General features: G+C 39.4%; 1 protein-coding gene across 2 annotated transcripts in view; it reads left to right on the forward strand.

Moving 5' to 3' along the window:
* mtbp (MDM2 binding protein) overlaps window positions 1-17,103 on the forward strand; it is a 32,364-nt gene extending 15,261 nt beyond the window's left edge. For both annotated transcript variants that reach the window (XM_005450525.4, XM_005450526.3), the window contains exons 9-24: window positions 20-114; window positions 444-510; window positions 712-829; window positions 1,185-1,364; window positions 4,763-4,876; window positions 7,730-7,873; window positions 10,755-10,848; window positions 10,952-11,110; window positions 11,597-11,692; window positions 11,796-12,059; window positions 12,172-12,329; window positions 13,586-13,698; window positions 14,925-15,038; window positions 16,389-16,454; window positions 16,532-16,587; window positions 16,765-17,103. In XM_005450525.4, coding sequence (XP_005450582.1) covers window positions 20-114; window positions 444-510; window positions 712-829; window positions 1,185-1,364; window positions 4,763-4,876; window positions 7,730-7,873; window positions 10,755-10,848; window positions 10,952-11,110; window positions 11,597-11,692; window positions 11,796-12,059; window positions 12,172-12,329; window positions 13,586-13,698; window positions 14,925-15,038; window positions 16,389-16,454; window positions 16,532-16,570 — 1,821 coding nt within the window. In that variant the 3' untranslated portion in view covers window positions 16,571-16,587; window positions 16,765-17,103. The remainder of the gene's footprint in view (window positions 1-19; window positions 115-443; window positions 511-711; window positions 830-1,184; window positions 1,365-4,762; window positions 4,877-7,729; window positions 7,874-10,754; window positions 10,849-10,951; window positions 11,111-11,596; window positions 11,693-11,795; window positions 12,060-12,171; window positions 12,330-13,585; window positions 13,699-14,924; window positions 15,039-16,388; window positions 16,455-16,531; window positions 16,588-16,764) is intronic.
* Window positions 17,104-22,264: the final 5,161 nt, after the last annotated feature.

Genomic DNA, 22,264 nt, shown 5'->3' on the forward strand with positions numbered 1-22,264 from the left:
TTTCTTGATTCATTTGCAGGTCTTTCATTACTATGCGCCAGTTTTAGATTTGGTTCAGCTGGTTAATCTGTCAGACCTGCCAAGCTTCCTGATGTCCAGCGTCCAGTTTGAACTGTATCCTTATTTTAAAGTGTCTGTATCTGTGTTTTTGTATGAATGCTTAAAAATAAAAATAGAATATCATAACTTTTGCTTCCATCACCTGCTTGAATGAAACAGCTGCAGCATTAGGTAAGATTTTAGTATGTGTCACACACAAACAGCTTGGCTGTCAGAAACCAAAACAGTCATGGCTATTAATATACATTTTTAAAATTGTTGATAACAAAACAGCTTCCCCCCCCCGTATTATTTCATTGTTATAAGACTTTTTCTGTCTTTGAAAGGTGGTTGATAACTTTTGTGCCTCAATATTGTGCTGTTCCTTCACACATGACAAACAGATGCCTGTCTGGGAAGTCTGTGAAAGCTAAACTTTTGTTGAACCAGCTGCGATCACTGTGTGGAAAGGTACGAGGAACTAAGCTGTGCTCTTACATGTACAAAAGTCTGCTACAGAAAGATCCACTTAACTAAAGAAGCCTGTTCATTACATTAAAACTCTTCCAAGATCACAAATTCAGAATGTGCATGATTAATCATATATATCGATCATATATGACATTGGTTGGGGACTGTGTGTATGCCAATCTGCTGTATTTCTGTCTCTAGGTCGGAGCTTTGTTCAGTCTGTCCTGTGTAATCACTCCCATTGCACAGCCTGCAGCCAGCCAACTCAGCTCCCAGCGCTGGAGAGAATCTCTATCTAGGAGACCAAAGTCTTTACCAGGTAAAACTGGAGTGTCACAGTCGCTTTGGCAGCAACAGAAAAGAGCTGTCTCTTCTGCAGGGAAGTACATTGGTTAGTGGGACTATACTGGTATAGGTAATAAAGTTATAAAGTTCTCTCTTGGAAAGGCTCTGAAGTGGTGCTGAATAGATATACAAGATAATGCTTGAAACAACAACAATTTTTGGCAATGATGCACCAAGAAGAAACATTAGGATGAAATAATAGTCATACAAAATGTGAGTTATTTTTCAGTTCTGCAGTGAAGCATAATAGAAAGATTAAAAAAGAAAAAAAAAAATTCTGAGAGCAGTCGATATAAGTAACAAATGCTCCTGTCTTTCTTTTCTTTTAGTGCCTGATGTTGAGGTCAAAGGTGAGAGTGCTGCCTACTTCCTCTTGGTCCAGGGCTCGGACAACGCTGAGCGTGAAGCCTGCAGGGTCAGGATGCTGCACTCAGACAGTCAAATTAATGGAGCGGCTGCCATGGCAACTGTGTCCGCATTACTGAGAGAGAAGCCTCTGTCATCATCAGGTATTTTATGTGGACATATTTGTAGGCGGGCGTCTGTAGCCATTTTCACACATCCACTTCTGCACTGCACTTTCATAGATATTACCCAACAGATGTGCATGTAATAATATGTTTTCGACTCAGTCTGATTGGATATCAGATGGCCTTTTACCCGCCTGCCAACTAGTGCAAAGTTTGTTTGATGTCTAATTGCACTCATGTGGGAATAGTGCGTAACATAGAGAGTAACAGTCCGGAGAATTCCCAGTGTCTTCCTCCTGCACACTCTATACAGGGAACCAGATGGGACATTTCTTGTAGTGAGAGTGTGTCTGAGTGTGCCCTTTCATGTGAGAAACTGGAACTACTTATCATCTATGGCGTTGTACTATCTGCATTTTCTATAGGTTTCTATAAAGGTTTTGCTGTCACTTCCCTCACAGTGTGGGTATCCACTCAGACAAATTTTGATAACTTTGCACTATTAAATCTATGCTGATATAACTACCTTTCCTAAGGAGGTAATATTTTTGGTAGTGTGTGCATTTTAAATGAATTCTGGTAAAACTTTGTAGTGTTGTAGTGTATAGCTTGTCTTACATCCACCAAGGTCTTTAAGTCATCTTAAGGATTTACTTTTAGAAATTTGACAAAGGGACTCCAATCTATCCATCCATCTTTTTCCACTTATCCGGGGCCGGGTTGCGGGGTCAGCAGCCTAAGCAGAGAAACCCACATCTCCCTCTCCCTGGTGGGACATGCCTGGAATACCTCCCCCAGGAGGTGCCAAGGAGGCATCCTTGTCAGATGCCCAAACCACCTCAACCTTTCGATGTGGAGGAGCAGCGCCTCTACTCTGAGCCCCTCCCGGATGGCTGAACTTCTCACCCTATCTCTAAGGGAGAGGCCAGCCACCCTTCGGAGGAAGCCCGTTTCTGCTGCTTGTTTCCACGATCTCATTCTTTCGGTCACTACCCACAGCTCGTGACCATAGGCGAGGGTAGGGATGTAGCTCGACTGGTAAATTGAAAGCTTCGCTTTTACACTCAGCTCTCTCTTCAACACGATGGACCTCAATGCAGCCGCAGCACCAAACCGTCTGTCGATCTCCCGCTCCCTTCACCCGTCACTCGTGAACAGGACGCCGAGATACTTGAACTCCTCCACGTGGGGCAGGAACCCATCCCTGACTCATAGTGGGCACTCCATCCTTTTCCGGCTAAGGACCATGGCCTCAGATTTGGAGGAGATGATTCTCATTCCCACCGCTTCACACTCGGCTGCGAACTGTTCCAGTGTGAGCTGGAGGCCATCACTTGATGAATCCAACAGAACCACATCATCCGCGAAAAGCAGAGATGAGATTCTGATACCACCCAGGTCAAAGCCTTCTGCCACTTGGCTACATCTATTTAGAACTATTTCATACTTCCATTGTTTTTACTGTACATTGTTTGTAACATATAGGCATATAGGGAATGGCATATGGGGATTCTAAATATCGCAGTATAGTTTGTATCCAAATATCATGTCACATTTGACCTCTGATCCCACTTTTACATTTTACATCTGCACTACAAACTTTTTAAAGAAAAGCAAGTGAATATTGAACAAAACAAAAATTCCTTTAAAAGTAAATACTGCCCAGAGAACGAGTTGCCTTGGCACAGCTCTGTGGTCTGAGTGCTTCTTGTTATTATTAGTTCCTGTTTGCAGTGAACCCAATCATTGTCTCTTAAAAAAGGTTTCAAACATGGCTGTTCTTGGGCAGGTGGATGTATTGGATGTTTAATCAGGATGGACAACATTGGGAATGGTATTTTGGGTATAGTAAGTGTGATTATAAAAAGGGTTTTAAGCAAACTTACTTGACCCTGTGAGTTCTGTGTCACAGCTTCAACTAAACAAGTGGTCCAACTGAAATAAAAAGTTAATTTCATGTCCCCTTCAGGTCTCTCCTGCCCCTTTGGGGAAGTTTTGTTCAACTGTAATCACATTTAAAGAGCACTTCAGTATTTTCCCAATATTTGTACTTTTGGAAGTTCTAACAGCAATTTGTTATCTGCCATATTTTTATTTATTTTTTTTGTTAAAAAGCCCTTCAAGTGTCCTTTTCTCTTAAAGCGGCTCCTCAGCTTGATTGGAGTAGAAGCCCACAGAAGGTTTCTCCCACAGAAGCTTTGAGGTGGTTATTGTTCATCACGTTAGGCTGTACTGGAAGCTTATAGTCTTTAACACTGCCCCATTCAAGTGCCAGAGATTTTCTTTATCATAGCTCATGTCGTCTTTTTTTGCCTCCATTTGTTTCTTCACTGCACCAATCTGCCTTCATCACATTGAACTGTTTCGCTTGTTCTCTTGATGCTTTCACTATTTCATTAATTTTTTTATATAAAGGAGAGAGACCAATAGAGAAATAGGCGTGAGGACTGACATGATGCAGAGATCATTTACTGTGTGGACTTTCAGGCTATAAATAACCAGATGGATGAACAAGTATGAAAATAAAAATATACTTTTTGCGTAAACGAAAAAGATCCTCTTCTCGTAAAAGTCCTTCATCATTCTCGGGCTTTAAATGTGATTCAAGAGACCTGCTATGATGTTTCCTCTCGAGAGCTCCCGTTGTTGTTAACATTTTATGCAACCTTCAGGGGACATTTTCCTTTACTTTAGATACTTTTAAATGCAGAGCAACACTATAAAAGATGCCCTGACTGCTTCAATGACACAGCATAGTTTGAATGAAAATACAAGTATCCATATATACACCTGAAGGACATGCACATGAGCAAAATCGTGAAATTCTAATTATGCTCCTTGTCATAGACCAGAAAAATCATTCAAACAGAGTTGCAAATTTAATTAAGGAAACATATGTTCGCTGCAAAATATTGGAGCACTAACCCAACTACTTGTTTCCAATGCTTTATGATGTCTACAAGATGAAGCATTGTCTGCTTTAAACCATTTGTCACATGTTGCATGCACAGGAAGATTAGACAAAATACTCTTTGTTTTGCAAATGGATGTTTTGTCTTCTATTGTATCTTGTAAATCATATCGTGACTCTGCAGGTTCGTCTTTTGTCACAACTGCAATAAGTCCTCCAGGATGACAGTACTGTACTACTCATCACACAAATTTGCAGTATAATTATGACACAGTTAAAAACATTTGTTGAGAAAAGTTGCTTGAGAAACACTGGATCCCACAACCCCATCACCCAGCTCCGACGAATCTTTCATTAGTCCTTCGCTGCCTGTATCTTGTCATCATTAAAACGGCATGGCCCGAGTTTCCAAGTTTTCTGTCAACTTTTTGTGGAAAATCCGTCGAGTGTCCCCGCAAACAAGAGAAATATCAGCCGTCCTACTGATTTATTTAAAGATGTCATCTATTGTTTTTCTGCTTATCAGGAGCTGCTGCAGGTAACGTCCTCCACTCTCTGCCATGTCTGCAAGGAGACTACCTGCTGAGGAGAGAGAGAAGAGTGAGCCAGGTTCAGAAACTGGCACTTCAAGAATATCTTAGTAAGTACAGCGTTTAAAGAGTTGGAATATGCTGTAGTTCTGGATCATTCCATATAAAATCAGTTTAAACTGGACTAAAGTTCCCACCTGATCCCTCAGAATCAGCTGATTAGAATCAACTTATTTGATTAAGCCACACAACACTTTGCTTTCACTCTGTGTATGAGCATTTTTATGCAAGTGATTTGAAATTTGACACTTTGCAAGTTGCCTTTTTTTCAGCATTTGTGATCCCTTATACCTTCTATACAAGAGGTAGCTACATTACATTTTCAGGGATATAAGACATGTTAAAAAAAATGCAGTCAAATCTCTCAAATTGAAAACAAACAGCTTTTTTCCCCTTTTTCACAGCAGTTGTCTCTGTGTCCAGCTTTTACTTCAATATCAGATAGTTTCAGTAGCAAAACTGCACCAGTTTAATGTCCATGGTGTAGAGTAACAGAAAGAACTGGCACATTAAACTGGTACATTTATCTGTTCTCTGAAAATTCAGCACCTAAAACTTCAAAAAGTGCATTTTGGGTAAACTTTGAAGTTTCAAAAATGCTGGGTAAAAATAAGATTACTTAAAAAATTCCAAATTTCAACCCACTCTCATTCCTGCTGGATTCATTGGAAATGCTTAAGTCATTGGTTAAAAAAATAAAAATAAAAATCTGCTTTTGTGGGGTTTGGGTGGGAGGCACGTTTGTTAGTGGAATGACCCAGAAAGTGAAAACTGCAGACGTGAATATCAGATACATTATGACAGCAAATGGTTGCACACTGTTGTAGACTGACACATTTCAGCACCTCTCACTGATTCCTTTGCGCATTTATGAATTGCTAGCTTGCTAATATATGATAATAACAGAGATTAGCCCTCAGCACAACACCGTGAGCTCAGTTGGAGATGTCAGTCAAAAGTTTACAACCCTCAAGCAGGAAAAAGGAAGCAACATCTTGCAGAGTAGGGACTGGATTTGGGAATTTTATGGGAATATTTTTAACATGCAAGAAGAAACGTGATGTATCTTATCATTTTGAATACTGCTTGAAAATTGATGTGTATTACAGCCTGGTGGTTTTCAAGCTGCAGTTTATATTCAAGTCTTTCCACAGTTGACCTTTTAACCTTTTATATCAAGTCTAATAACTTATTTTATTTATTTATATTTTGTATTCTTTTTGCTTTTATTAGTGTAGAGTCACATGGAATAGAAAGTTGAGATTGGTTTTCAGGATAAAGAGCAATTTCAGAGAGATGTGTTGGCCTTGGTGGCTAATACTTACCTTAGGTCAGTGGACCAGTACTTGAATAGCTTTTTTATGCTCTAACTAAGCACTCAAAGCACTATTTACTTTATACACTCATTCACCTAATCACACACATTCATACAAGTGCTTTTTTTCGATGCCCAAGCATCTTGTCTAACATTAGCTCACACACTATAATGATGCATCAAGGACAACTAAAGGTTTGGTATCTTGTCCAACACTTTAATATTCCTAGAGGCCATTTTCTATTGGTAGATGACTGTCTCTACCTCCTGAACCAAACGTGTGTGAACTAGCTTTAAGGACTAGAAAATGTCTCTATATTTTCTATAAATATGTGTATATATCGGTTTTTTGTTACTCCTGCACAGTTGGCGTGGAGCACCCATAATTTATTTGTACATGTACAATGACAATAAAGGCCCATTCTATTCTGTTCAAATAAATAAGTTGTTTAAAACTAATGAAATCAAAATATTCACGTACCATACTTAGTTACTGAGCATGTAGGGTTTTTTTCTACCTGCAGGTTGAGAAAAAAGAAGTTTATGGGAGCCCTTACTGTTGACTGATGATATAAATTTGATGTAATGGACCTAAGAGGCTTATTAGCTGTGGAGTCCACTTAGAGCATCCCAAACTGTCGTCAGTTCTAAGTCTCAGTTCTCTCTAGCCCTCAGCACAGGCTGGTGCATTGAAAGACTCTTGAAATATCATTATTTTACAGACATACATAATGTCCCCTCGGCAGGCAAAGATAGTGAAACGCCAGCAGAGTGGAGCCAGATTAAAGGAAGTGGAGTGAAATTCATCAGGCTCGAGAAAAAGCAGTAGGGCTATTCTTTGAAAAGGCCATGAGCAGAGTGTAGAGTCCTGACAGACCACAGGCCTTAATGAAATTCATCGCAATTTATTCTGGCTTGGCACTAAATTGGGGAAAAGGCATGTCCGTGTAAGTTGCTAAAAGTTAGTTGTAGTGTGGGAAGTTTTAATGATTATTGTGAAGTCTGTGCGTGTGTGTGTAATGGCACAATTGTGGGTCTGTCTTTTTCTCTTGATGTGTGTGGAATGAATTTGCAAGCTAACGCATGTTTGCGCCAAGGATTTTGAGGATTTATCTTTCTGTTTTTTGTTTTTCTGAACTGGATCTCTCTGTCTCAACCATAAAACCTCAAAAATTCCAGGTACACCCATTTTAACAATCTGTTGTTTAAGACAAGTAATCTGAAGTACAATGAGCTGGATAATGAGCTTTTTGAATAAAAGTTTAGCGAGTATTTTCTAATAATATACATGTATTTTTACAATAATTATGTTTCACACATTTTTAAATAAACCTTTTATAAAGCTCAACTTAGACTAAGTTGTTTTTAGGGAGATAAAAATAACCACTTACTATTTTATGTACCCAGTGGAGCTTTCAAATAAAATGAGTACATTCCTGTTTTGGAGGAGAATCAATCACCAAACCGCTCGTTATGCAACATTAAGACTGATGCCAGATTTTTACACCAGTTGTGAGTTTGCCAGCGCGATAAAAACTAAATCTGAAATGTTGCCAGAGTCAAAACCTACCTCTGTTTCTGTGTCTAGAAAAGAAAGGAGCAGCATCGATACCTGTCAATGACCTGAAGGTCATTCTGAATCTGGCCAGGGAGAATTATCTGAAGAAGGCTGACTCCACTCTGCCCACTGCTGCTGCCTGTCTGACAGACAATCAGGCCTCAAAAAGCTCAGGTATGTACTAAGAAAACAAGACAATATTGTGTTTGGGGTTTTTTGCTCTCTCTGCACAGCTATAGTAGGCTGGTCAAGTTTTCTAATATGCACACAATTAAACACATACAGTACAATGCACATGCCACTTCTTCTACACAATCCCCTCATGTGAAATTCTCTGCAGCTTCAGTGATGAATATAGCTCGAGTTTGCTGAGCCGGTGTTAACACTCGCAGAACGAACAAAACTGATGGTAGTTCAAACATTTGCTATAATGGCACGAACTGTTCCTCAGAGATCATCAATATTCACTACATGTGCTTTTATAAGATGGCATTTCTCGGAAATAACACAAGCTGATAATTTGCAAATAAAGTGTTAGCAATAAAGTAAATTCTAGCTTGCAGCTACAGCTATGTGCGCACAGTGCTGGTTTTAAATATATAGCTGTGGGGCTAATAGAGCCACATGTGAAGCAGTTTTTAAGTCATAAATGAGGCAATATTATTTTGGAATTATGTTTACTGTCTCTGCACAGCATCTTTTTATTATTAGATTTTATATTTATCCATAATTGTATATTAACTCATTAGGCTAAACATCAATAGAAGACCATCTTTGCAGCAGAACTGCCACTACTTCATTAAAACAGCATGGCCTTCATATTAAAGTGTATTTTCTGAATTTGATATTCTACCATATACTTAACTTTAGTGCGGGGTGGGGAACTCTAGGCCTCAAGCGCCGTGTCCTGCAGGTTTTAGATATCACCTGGCTCAACACACCTGAATCAAATGATTAGTTCATTACCAGGCCTCTGGAGTACTTCAAGACATGCTAAGGAGGTAATTTTGATTTAAATCAGCTGTGTTGGATCAAGGACACATCTAAAACCTGCAGGACACCGGCCCTTGAGGCCTGGAGTTCTCCCACCCCTGCTTTAGTGGTCCTGGGCCTTGTACATAAAAATCTTGAAATTTGTTAAGTGTGAACCAGGAAGGTTCAGAATCACAAGAGATGATATGGTGGTGGTGTAGACAGTCTTAAGTGCAAATCACCCCTTTTTGCTTGTGATCCTTATTTTTGGGGGATTGGAATGTCTTTTCCTGCAATCCATTAGATACGTCTGCTCTGTTTGTGTGTCTACATCGCCTAAAGGAGTGAATGACTTTGTGTGGGCTGTCAAAGTGCTAGCAGAAGGCTTAGGTTTATACATACAACACACTTTGATCCATAGGCTATCACTTTGCATGAAACACCCGCATCTCATCAGAGAACCTGCTGTATCCACATGTATCACATTTCTGTCCGTCTTGATATAACATGCAGTCCTGTCCCTACACAAAAAAGCTGAGCTGCTTTTATTTTGGATCCTCATAACTGATCTGTTCCGAAACCTGACTGCTGAGAGTTTAGTGTGTTAAACTTTCATTTGATGCTAGTTAATTTATTATTTGCAGTCCATTGTGTACTTAGTGACAAAGGGCACTGTAGGTTTAATTATTCATGTTGTAAAAGATGATGATTTTGGAGATTGCTTATATTATGTAGTTAGTTCATCTAATATACCCTTTATTAGGTTAATGCAAACATCTAATCAGTGGCAGCAATTCACTGCAGTCATGCTCTAAACAAAACATACAGGTCAAGATAAACTGCTGACGTTTAAACTGAACATCAGAATGAGGGGGAAAGGTGATTTAAGTGACTTTGAAAGTGGCGTAGTTGTTGGTGCCTGATAGGCTGGTCTGAGTATTTCTGAAACTGCTGATCTGCGCGGAATTTCCCACACAACCATCTCGAGTTTGTGCGACAGCTCTCTGGGTGAAAAGGCCTTGTTGATGTCACACAGCCAGCTGTGTTACTATCAGGTGCTTCAAGCTGATAGTAAGTCAAACAACCGCTCATTATAGCCAGAGTATGCAGGAGAGCATCTCTGAACACACAACATATCAACATCGCTGTAGAAGACCACAGTGCGTCCCACTCATGTCAGCTATGAACAGGAACCACAATTTGCAGGCGCTCACCAAAATATGAAGACTGGAAAAGCATTGCCTCATTTTATGAGTCTCAATTATTTGCTGCAACATTCAAATGGTGGAGTCAGAATTTGGGATAAATATGAAAGCATAGATCCAGCCTGCCTTGCATCAATGGTTCAGGCTGGTGGTGGTACAGATTTGTCCCCGGATGAGCATTGTTTAAATTTCAGACCTCGAGTATTGTTGCCGACCATGTCCACCCCTTTATGACCACAGTGTGCCCATCTTCTGATGGCTACTGCCAGCACAACAATGCATACATAACAGTCATCAGCTCTCAGTCCAGTAGAGCTCTTATGGGATGTGGAGGAACAGGACTTTTGCAACATGTATGTGTAGCTGACAAACCTGCAGTAACTGTCTGGTCTGTGAGGAATGTTTCCAGCACCTTGTTGAATCTATGCCATGAAGAATTAAGGCAGTTCTGAAAGCAAAAGGAAGTCCAACCCCATACTAGCATCCTAATACCTGATAAAGTGGCTGGTGAGTGTATAAAGCCGCCTCTGTAATGTTACTGATTTGTTTTTTCCTGCAACGCCAACTTTATTCTCCATTAGGAGCAGTGAATGCTCATTCATCAACATTTGAAAGTGATGGATAACTCCCGCTTCTTACTACTGTGTGCTCTCGCTTCTGGGTTGAGCAGAGACAAACACTACTGTAGCATCTGATTCCAAGTCTAACAGCTGACTTTCTATTCAAATCTTGCTGGTAAAGTGGGAGGAGAGTGTACCTTTGTGTCCATTATTGTGTGCCATAAAACCACTCTTAAAATAATCTTAAAACACCTCCCTAATGATGGATGTTTTGAATTGAATTGATGTAAACAGGATGGCTTGTTGTGTTTATTTTAGGTTTTCAGATCATTTCTCAGCTGCCGTCTGACTGGCCTGAGAGAAGTGTCCTGCACAATGTGGAAAACCTGCAGAAGAGACGCCAGAAGAGAAGGTATAAGGGATGGGATCTCTGTATATGGCTCATTCTGAACTGTTAAAATGTCTGATCTTCTCATTTTATTATGTTCTGTTGTGTTTTCGTGACTGTGCCTTAGATTTGGTCTGTTAGGTCCAGGCTCTAGTGACAGTCTGCTGGGTCCTAAAGACGGTCAGAGAGGCTCTTCTACTTTACTTGATGCCAAAGAACTTCTGAAACACTTCACGTCTGATGGTCTGCCTGCGGGGGAGCTACAGCCGCTGGCCATTAACAGAGGGTGGGATCATTTTTTCAGATTTCAAATAGCGCCTCACCAGTTTCACTGCATTAAGCTGTTAGATTCATAAATATGTACACACTATAGTTTTTTTTCTTTGGCAGATTTTCAGATTTACAGCTGAAACACATACACACACTGTAGCCTGGCATCTGCTCCAGTTATATGTATTTATTCCTGGGATGGATCTACATGACACACACTAAACGAAGCCATAATTAGGATTTGATTATAATCATTAACCTTCTACAGTGAGCTTACAACCCTTGGAGGAAGATTGTTGAGCTGAATCAAAAAATACTGGAGCAGAGCAGTAATGAGTTAGTGTTAATAAAGGCTGTGTCAGACCAAACTCTGTGTGTAGAGAGGCAGACTTGTTCATGTGGTTTAATGAAGACGATATTAAATTGAGAAGCAAGACAAATAACAGTTTATCTCTCTTTTTGTCTTTCTGACTATGCCTCGCATTCTTCGCTTTTTTTCCAGTAACAATGCCTTCCAGTTGTCACAAGACCTTTCTCCCAGGAGAATCAGCAAACTGCCTTTCAGCAAAGCCTCAGCCTCCCATTATCACGGCATAGAGTACGTTTCTCTAAAGTATATTGACTGTTCAGCTATGTTAAAACTGTGAAAGCTTCTTTTTCTTAGATTTACTTTTTATAAATAATTTTTTTTCTTTGTGTAGGTTCTGTCTGGATAACCAGCGGTCTTTAGATCGAGACCAGGCCTTTGTACGGCTCCAATCTCGTCTGATTCGGTATGAGACCCAAACCACCTGCTCCAAGGAACCGTGCGCCCTCCCCTTTGCCCTCAGCCCCGCTCCCTCACCAGCTGTGATGTCAGAACCAGGAAGCGTGCCTGATGGCGAGACTCTGCTGAACAATGATGTAGCACGACTCAAGCGCAGGTCCTGGGAAGCCGACATTGTTGGAGGCTATCCTCACAAGAGGTATGATGATATATGTCCCCCCTGGTTTGCAGCTACGTGGTGATATTATAAAATTAAGGATGGATGGCGAGGAGCTTTAAAGAGTTTTTATCCATCTGTCTGATTGATCCAGGCTGGCAAAGTCCGAGAGCAGTGACTCCCTCTGTTCTCAGAGTAGCAGCAGCAGCGGGACACATCCTGCCATTCGGTCTCTACGACGACAACCAAGCAGGTCGCAGTCCACCTCCTCTGTAAACAGTTCCTCCTCTTCAGCCACAAGACCGACATCAGGTAAAGCGAAAAAAGTGACTCTCGCATGGGAAGGAACACTTGGGACTGTGTTAGGATCAGATAAGTCGGTTAAATTAACAGGTGGTTTTTTTAGTGTCTCCTACTAATCGGAAGATCGGTGGTTCAATCTCTGGCTTCTCCAACCTGCGTGCTTTTCCCAGTGTTCTTGGCCAACATCCTGAACCCTGAGTTGCGTGTGATGGAGTATGGAATATGAGCGTGTGTTTAAATATGCTTAGCCATAGAAAAAAAGCACTTGTATGAATGAGACTAACAAGAAAACACTTTGAGTTGAAAAGTGTTATATAAGTACCAGTCCATTTATGATACAATTAGCAGTGTTGTTCTTGCTCATGGAAAGAAGATCAGGGTAAAAATGACCACACCAGTAAAAGATCTTAAGTTTTTAGATCTAATGTTATCTAAGACTTATTGGCCCAGCAAACTTACATGGCTGTTTACATTTTTTTCTAACCTGTGCTTTGGTTACTGTTGGATAATGTTATTGTGGGAATTACACATAGCTGTAAAGGTGGGTTAATGTGGTAGGGCTCTAGCAAATTAATAGAATCAGTTTATTTACTGTCTGTATGGTAGCACTTCATCTTTATTATCTACGTGCATACTTGTTTCTTTCATGAACTTTATAGTTTTGTATTTTCTAATTAGGTTTGTTTTATTTCATTTGATTTTATTGTTTGAAAATGTTAAGTTTTAGTGTAGTTCTTGATAATTTGTGTTAATTTTAGTTTTTGTAATTATTATTTAAATTATTATGTTTTATTATTATGCGAAGGGCATACGTCAGAGACCAAATGTAGGAACGTCAGTACAGGTGATACAATAAAAACACAGAGGTTCTTAAAAGCAGTTGACTCACAGTATTGTAGACGTCCAAGGTTTTAATAAACACATCCATCAATGCCTCATCAGGTAAGCTGTAATAAAAGTTTTAGTAAACTAAGAGATACCAAAACTAAGGATATTTCCTGTATATTTTTTATTTTCTTTAGGTTCACAAAATTGCTTATTAATTTTATTTTTTCATAAGTCAAATTTTCTTTGTAGTTAATTAAATAATTTTTTTAACATTTAGTTATAGTTAACTATAATAGCCTTGGTTCAACGGGTTCCTATACCTGTTGTTCTTTGTTATTAACTTGTTTCCTCTATTTTATTTTCATTATATGACTTTTACTGTGTTGACTTTAGTGCCTTATTGTTTAATAATTTCTCTTATTTGCACTTCTTTACAGGCTTGGCGACTCTCGCTTGTGTTGACAGACCTAAATGTCAACAGCAGAAGACGCATCAAGGACACAGCGAGGACAAACCTGCCAAAGAGTCACGCTCCCAGAAACATAACAGGGTGAGAGCATTTGTGTATCTTATTTTTATTCTTATAAAACAATAAAATGTATATTTACTTTTACATTTTTTTAAACAGAATATTTCTTAAAGCATTTGTGCTTTAATAATGATGACAAAAAAAATGATGTAACCCAGAGAGAAAATGTAACCATAGACTCGGTTGTTTGTGTATTTCAAGTATGCTGCCAAGTTTTAATGAGCAGAGCTTACCTTAATAAGCCACAATTTTCCTGTAATATCGACCCATTTAGCAATAAACCCATTTGTTTACTTGTACAAAAATCTTAAGTAAATATGCAATTCGCCTAATTGCCACCTGGCCTACACAGATGGTGATAGATAAACACACGACAAACTGGGAGAGTTTTTCTATTACAGAGGAGAACTGTGCAGCAGCTCTAGCAAAGATAAATGTGTAATATTTTCCATGCAATCATTGTGAATGTGTGGGCTGCATCACAATGTTGTGGCAGAACCACTTTAACAACTATACTGTTATCGTATCACCTGCTGCCTACATTCTCACACACACACACACACACACACACACACACATTTTTCTCTCTCATCTTTTACTTCTATGTGCAGCATGCAGACACCATAACACATTAATGGACACATGCACATATATAATTGAACACACACACCTACCTCTTCACAGTTTAGTTTGTTCCACCTACAGCAAGCAATCTGACCTTGACTTGTTCTAATTCTGATTACTATGCAAACACACTTATCATCCAAACCCAAGCATAGGAAAGAACAGTTGGCCCTGTTGAAAAATAATGATAGCAGTTTATTCAGGACAGAGATTAAAAGCTGTCTTTCGACTCCTCTCATGAGACTGAATGGTACCAATGATTTCTCACAATAATTTATGGTGTTTACTCAGAACAGTTGTTGTGACAAGATTAAAGGCAGGATCTGTTTCTTTCATGAATGTGTTTGTTTTATTTTTTTCATCCTGTCGCCATTAGCGGTGAAATATTTGTATGTTTGCTCCTCCATGCTGCGAATGTAAAATCGTGCGTTTTCATGCAAGGACGTCCCCCAAAGTCGAGACATTTTGACACCCCTCGGTTTTCTAAAAAGGGAGCTGTGCTAAATTTAGTTTCTCTGAACCAGGCTTGCGTTAGGTGGTTAGGGAATAAACAGAACTAGATTTAATGTTTTTGCTTGTACTAATACAAAAGTGTGTCTATCTTGTCTTGTCTGTGTCCTCAGATGTTGCAGGAGGTAGTAGCTAAAACACTCAAACACCATGGGATCACTGCTGAGCATGATTGCTTTGAGGCTTGCAGCAAAAGACTGTTTGATATCTCGAAATTTTATCTCAAGGTTTGTCTTTTTACTGCCCTCTCAGAGTCAGTGTTGTGCTTTTGTTTGACACTTTCATTATTTGTACTTGTTTTGTTTTGTATCCTTCTTACAAATTATGCCAGTAACTGGAACCTTTAGAAAGACTTTTTTTCCCACTACTCACTTTTCAATTTCTTTGTTCTTCCTTGTGTTTCTTAATCATCTGCTTTTGTTTCACAGTGTACTCAGATCCTTTACTTAAATAGCTATAAATCGATGTTAATTTCAAGATTTTCTGCCTTTTTGTTCGGCACTACAGGGAACCTAAGTTTACAGTGCTGTGTAAAAGTCTTGAGCTACCCCTCATTTCTTTATATTTTGCTTCCAGTGAGCCAGTTTTTCTTAAAGCAATAATTCTCCAGCCTTTCAAAGGTTTTCTTTGGCCATTTGGCTGCTTTTTCACTCACTTTCAGTCCAGTCCTTTCTGACAATTTTCAGAGGGATTTTTTTTGTTTGTTAAGCCACTTCACGCTGACCTATGAATCATTAAAGCGTTAAAAAAATCCCCTGACTTCATGGATGAACAAGTGTTGTCTACATATAACAGAAAACTTGACAAAGAACCAATTTTAAATTGTATTTTTAAATACTTTGTTACTAGCAGCCTGTCACAAACACGTAATGTGTTCCCATTTCTTTACTCAAATCTAAAAAAAGAGAAAAATGCCAAAGAGAGCAGTTTGACAGGCATAAAATATTATTTTTGCACTAACAAGCTGATTCCTAAAGAGCTATTGGCTGAAAATATGGCATATCTCAACATGTCTTACTGTTTGTCCTTAAAAAAAAAAACTGAGGAAACTGAGGAAGTGGAGGACAAAAGAAGAGACCTAAAAACAGGTTCTCCAAGACGTCTCATTAAGAAACAGGAAACGAATCCAGCAAAGACCTAACAGATGCATCTGGCCCTTCATTTGATCCGTCTACTGTTCACTGAAGCCTCATCAGAAATGGTCTCAGTGGAAGGCTGCCTGTCGAGAAAGCCATTCATAACAAAGGGAAAAAGGGAGAAAAGGCTGAGGTATTCCAAATCACACAAGAACTGGACTGAAAATCAGTGGCAACAGGTTTTACAGAGTGAGGAATCCAAACTAGACATTCTGGGTCAATTCGTCAACAAATTTGTTCAGAGGAGGTCAGGAGAGAGATCCAACAGTGAGTGTTTACAGCACAGAGAAGGCTCTGTCATGGTTTGAGGCTACATTTCAGCCAGTGGTGTTGGAGATCTTGTCATAATGATGGTATTATGAACTCAGAAAAATACAGTTTTTAATCCACCATGCAGTACCAGCTGGAAATTATCTGAGTTTTGTTGATGCTTGTTCCCAGGATCTGAAGACATCTCGGGGTCTGCATGATGAGATGAGGAAGGCAGCAAGCAGCAATGTTAAGCAGGTAATGCTACAAACATTAGTGTCTCTCTGGTTTAGTTTTGCTAGTCACACGTTTATAATCACATTTTTCTGTTGCAGGTCATTGACTGGGTATTGGAGAAGACCTCAAAACAATAAAGATGATAATAAATCAGGTTGGTTAGAAGAATTTGGCTCAAAAAGTCCATTTTCTGTGGTGTCTTTTTTTTTTAAACATTCATGAGAACATTTGGACTTTCTAAGCCTTTCCAAATTGGTTCTCTAATTGTTACATTAAGTCTGTTTTAATCAACTTAATCCTTTATTTAATTTGGTTTTCCTTCATTTTTCAGGATCCCCTATAGCAGCCTGTCGTTTTAAGCTTTTGTTTGTGCCTGGTTTTGTGCTCATCCACCCTCATATACTCCTGCTGCTCCAGAGCCAAGAACAGAAAAACACTCATATCTACATACACATACACTCTGCTCCTCCTGCATTTGCCGAGAAGCCTCAAGGGCTTTGGATGCTGGCTTCAGGATGAAGATGTCTTTTCTCTGTAGCAGTTTTCTAACCACCACTACTTTTTTTGTTCTAAATTACAGTTGTTGTTAAGTTGTTAATTTGCCTTTATGAATGTACACATTTTTTGTTTTGTATTTTCCTGTTTATCACAATAAATGCATTTGATCGTATTTTGGGAGCACTTTAACCCCCAGGCAAGACACTGTGTCTGTGTGAAAACTAAACACTAAGCTTTGCAGTTTGCGTTGTCTTCCAAAAAAGATGATGATGATGGTGATGTCCCATTCTGGATGGTAGCTGTTGTGCAGATGACGAAAACAAAGCCAACAGCAGTGCAGCAAAATATGCTGTGCTAATTATAACTGACAGTCCAGCTTGTACTGGTTTGGTTTGATTTCAAACACATCAGGAAAATACTGCTACAATTTCACCATCCTTATAAAGAAAACTATTCACAGCCAGCTTTTCACAACTGGTACCACAATTACTTTTTCCCCCCAAAGAGAAGCTGACCGCAGGTTTCTGATTCCCAACTTAACATGCAAAACAGCTTTTTCTGTGATGATTTTTGTCTGGGTATTACTTTATCTGGTGGATCAAGATGACTAAACACAGTTTTATTACAGTGCACGAGAAGCAGACTCCTGCTAGGCCAAATATGGTGTGGAAGGCTCATGTACTGTTACAGAAATAATTTGATCAAGTTGTTTGGACTCAGAGGCACTCTGGTGAAAAGCAAATAGCATATCAGTACCAAATCATCATGATTTGGGCTAGTTTTGGAGCCAAAGGACCTGAGCACTTTGTAGTTATTGAGTCGACCACGATATCAGGTGGGGTCACCTGTCTGTCAGCTGAAGCTTGGCTGAAATTGGATCATGCAACAGGACAATGTTATAACAGAATGGCTGAAAGAGAAAAATCAAGGTGTCGCGATGATCCAAACCTCAATGAACTAAATTATTGATATAAAGAAAATAATTTGGTTAAAAATTCTTCCACAGTGATCTGATAAAATCACTTTCTGTACAATAAAGTCATACAGAAAGTGATTACTTCAAGTTATTGCTGCTGGAGGTGGTTCTACAAGCTACAGATTTATGAGTTATTTGCAGTCCTGTAAAGATTTTTTTCAGGACTCTACATTTTTCCAGTTTTAACTGACCCACAATCAACTGCCTGGAAGACTGATTGAAAATGATTAAACAGACAGTACTGTGAGAAACAGTGGTGAGCCTGAGACAATGCTATCATTGCCGTAATTCAACAGAAAAATGTAGTCAAGTAGCACTTATTTCAGCACCACCTGGTACCCTATCAACACCAGTGCACTGAGTTTCATATCAATGAGATATTCTGTGCATATGTTTGTGGGAACAGAATGAGTGTGGGACCATCAGTATGTACGAGTACTACGAGTATCAACTAGTACATGTAGATGATACATTTGTATTATCTACATGTACTAGTTGTGCGTGGATCAAGAAAAAAAAAAGATAACAGTTTACGCCATCCCTCCTACATCTGCGTCACACAAGCTGTGTGGAGGAAAAATGACCAGAAAAGGAAAATACTTTGTAGCTGTGCAGAGAATGAGGCATTAAATACTGACTCTTATCGTTAGTCCTTGGGATTAAGTGATAAGGGAAGCTTGGCCTAGACTCCCAGTATGAAGACCAAACCTGTTCTCTTGTACATATTTATGCCACAAGATGATGTCAGATATTTTTCAAAGAGGACAGAAACAAAACTGAATTTCTCTGAAGCAAAAACTCCACTGCCAGATATTATATCTTCAACATCTAATGTATTGCTGTGGTCTTGGTTTTGATTTTGGGACTATAAATGATTTACAGGCTTGTTCTGTGGGAACATTAAATGAGGGTAGCAAAGATTAAATGAGTTGGCCATCTGTTGTTGCAACATATAAAATAAATATTTTTAATGGCCATGGGATGTTCTCGTTCCAGGAACTTCAAAATGAAAGTAAAGAAGAAAGATGTGAAAAAATAGGCTGAAGCAGATTTATGGAAAAAAGAGGGATGAGAGGTCTGGTTACTTCTAAATGGTGTAATATTAAAATAACCTGCAGTATAAATTATTTCGGCCCTCCACTGTTAATGTGCAAGTGAAATGTTGCAGATTATGAGCTAAATCTGACCCAACACCCAGCACCAATTTCCTAATAGGCAAGTCTATGATAATCTATCTTTTCAACAATACAATCAGCACAAAATACTTCCTTTGCTTTTGTTTAAATTAAAAAATATCCTGTGATGAATGTGTAAGTGACCTTAGCTTGCTGTGAAAAGAACAGTTTTTCCAGTGATTGAATAGCTTGTAGACCCACCTTTATCAGCAATAACTTGATAAACTCATACAGGAAATCATTTTTATCTCTCACAGTTCATTGAGGTTTGCAAGCATTTGTTTATGCACAGCTCGCTTAAGGTCACGGCGCAGCATTTCAGTCAGGTTGATATCTGGACTTTGACTGGCCATTGCAACAACTTGATTCATTCTTTCTTTTTTTCTGTCACATCATTGAATCAATCCGTGAATGATCTGTCATGAACTTTTCCATATAATAATGACTGCAAGGTGCCCAGGTCCTGTGGCTGCAAAGCAAGCCCAAGCCATCACCCCTCCACCACCATGCTGACAGTTGGTATGATATGTTGTTTATTTTTTACCATATGTGCTGTGCATTATGGCTGAACATCTCCCCTTTGGTCGTGTCTGTTGCAAGGACATTTTTCCAAAAGTCTTGTGGTCAGATGCAACTCTGCAAACTTAAGCTGTGCTGCATTGTTCTGTTTAGAGAACAAACACTTTCTTCTGGTAACTCTTCCAAACAAATCGTACTTCTTCAGCCTTTCACTAATTGTGGCATCATGAACTGTAACATTTACCATGCTAACAGAGGTGTCTAGAGTTTGAGTGGCTCTTGAGCTTTTTGTAGTTTCTCTGAGCATTACATGGTTTGACCTTGGGGTGAATTTGCTTGGACGGCCACTCCTGGGAAGATTGTGGCATTGTGTTAACACAAACATCTGAATGCTCCAGAACAGCAAATGGCCAAAACTTCTGCCTTTATAAGTGTTCCCACTTGCTGATGACCAATGAAGTGCACTTGGTTACTACTTACCGTCTTAAATCATGTGAAAGCAGTAAATGTTGAAATACTATGAAGTACTGTGAAACAGGGGCGTAATTTCCAGGGGGGTTATGACCCCCGCCCCCCCCCCCCAAATAATCAGACCCAGCCAATATAACTTCCCCAATAAAATTATGAATTATCTTGCATAAATAGGCTGTTGATTTTCTTTACTCATTTCAGTTATTACCAGCAGAATAGTTGCATGTTTAATCATCTGGTAATTTACCCAGATTTATTTATTTATTTAGACAGAGATCTTGACCCCCCCAATGTTCAGCACAAAGTTACACCCGTGCTGTGAAAATAATAAAAAAGTAATTCAACATAAAAAAAAATGTGACTGTAAATTACACACAGTGCAGTGGATCTGTGGTTTTGTTTCTGGGTAGGGTTACGTTGGCATGGAAGTTTGGTTTTTAGGAGATGATTTGAAGTTTTGGTCTGCACCTCCAAACCCTATAGCTAGAAAAACTGAGCTGCTGCTTCATGGTTGTTGAATGCTAGGAGGGTGAAAGACTGAGTTCCTTTACAATGTTTTTTGACACGCCTTTTTACATCAAATACCCTGTTGGCTCAGCTAAAAAAACCTGAGATATTAGGAAAATCAGAAAACTGAAATTTATGGGCGAGTTATATTTTTTTTAAATCAGGTTTGGCTGGTAATTCTGTAGTTATTTTAGATAATGCTTCAAAATAATGGCACAAATAAATCACTGAATGCACATCAATATGGCTGCCAATTTTGGAGTCTTGCTTCGAGTGTGCTGTTGCACAGTACCTGGTAAACTTTATAAACTTCTACACTGCGACAGAAGGATTTGTTTGACCTGCATGAAAATCACCCAAGTGAGGAATGATTCTCTGTACCTGTAGCTGAACTGTTATGTGAAAGAAAACGGGTCGCAAGAGAAACCGGCTGACATGGCTTGACTTGTACATTTTATAGAGCAGCAATTAGTGAAGAAGAGACCATAAAAGGCCACAGTGACAGTCACAGTGTTTGTGTGTCAGTAGAAGTAGGTGGCTGATTTTAAATGGGTGCATCAGTGTGTGACAGCGCTCATTTCCCTGGCAAAAACAGCAATTTAAAAATGCATTTCACCAGATGTTTTATGAGACTTGATGAAAGCGAGATGCCATTAGCTGAAATTACAATCTTGATTGTGTCCACTCTGCACAGCCAGACATAATCTGTACCAAAACAGTACTGGAGTAGACCAACCATGACCAGACATCTTAATGCTATAAATGACAGACGGCTGAAAGACGTCTATTTTTAAAGGATGCGCTTGACAGAGAAAAAGTGGGATAGTCAGAGAATTGAAGAAAGTAGGCAGGAATAAAGTGAGGCAGTAAAGGCAACGGAAAAGGCTTGTTGTGAGTTGTATGTGAGGCTGGACACTAAGGAAGGAGAAAAGAACTTGAATGGATTGACTATACAAAGAGATTGAGCTAGAGACGATGTGCAGTAGGTTAGTATGGTTAAGGATAGAGCAGTATGGTTTCATACTAAGAGAGATCTACAGATGTGATGTTTGCTTTGACAGTGTTGATGGAGAATACAGAGGTCAGAAGGAGCTGCACTCCACTCTGTGTGGATCTAGAGAAAGCGTATGATAACGTGCCAAGAGAGGAACTGTGGTACTGTATATGTATGAAGACAGTGACAGGTGGGTCAAGATGGTGGTGGGAATACATCTGGGATTAGCTGTGAGCCCCTTCTAATTTGTAGTGGTGATGGACAGGTTGACAGGTGGGGTCAGCCAAGATTCTCTGTGGACTGTGATGTTTGTAGACGACATTATGACCTGTAGTGAGAGTAGGGGGAAGGTGAAAGAAAGCCTGGAGTTGTGGAGGTATGCTCTGGAGAGATGAGGAATGAAAGCCAGTAGAAGCAAGACACAATGCATGTATGTGACAGTGAGGATGCAAAGAGTAGAGGTAGTGAGGGTACATGAGTTTAAGTTACTGGCATCATTCTTCCTACAGACAGTCCACTAGTGAGGCGAAGAAGAGAGTGCAGGCAGGGTGGAGCAGGTGAAGATGAGTGTCAGTTGATTTGTGACAGAAGGATAGTCACAAGAGTGAAAGGGAAGGTTTATAAGGTGTTAGTGAGACCTGCTATGATGGTTTGTAGACATATGCTATTTCAATTTTCATTGGAAGTGACC

This window comes from Oreochromis niloticus, linkage group LG11, assembly GCF_001858045.2.
Source record: "Oreochromis niloticus isolate F11D_XX linkage group LG11, O_niloticus_UMD_NMBU, whole genome shotgun sequence".
Classification (NCBI taxonomy): domain Eukaryota; kingdom Metazoa; phylum Chordata; class Actinopteri; order Cichliformes; family Cichlidae; genus Oreochromis; species Oreochromis niloticus.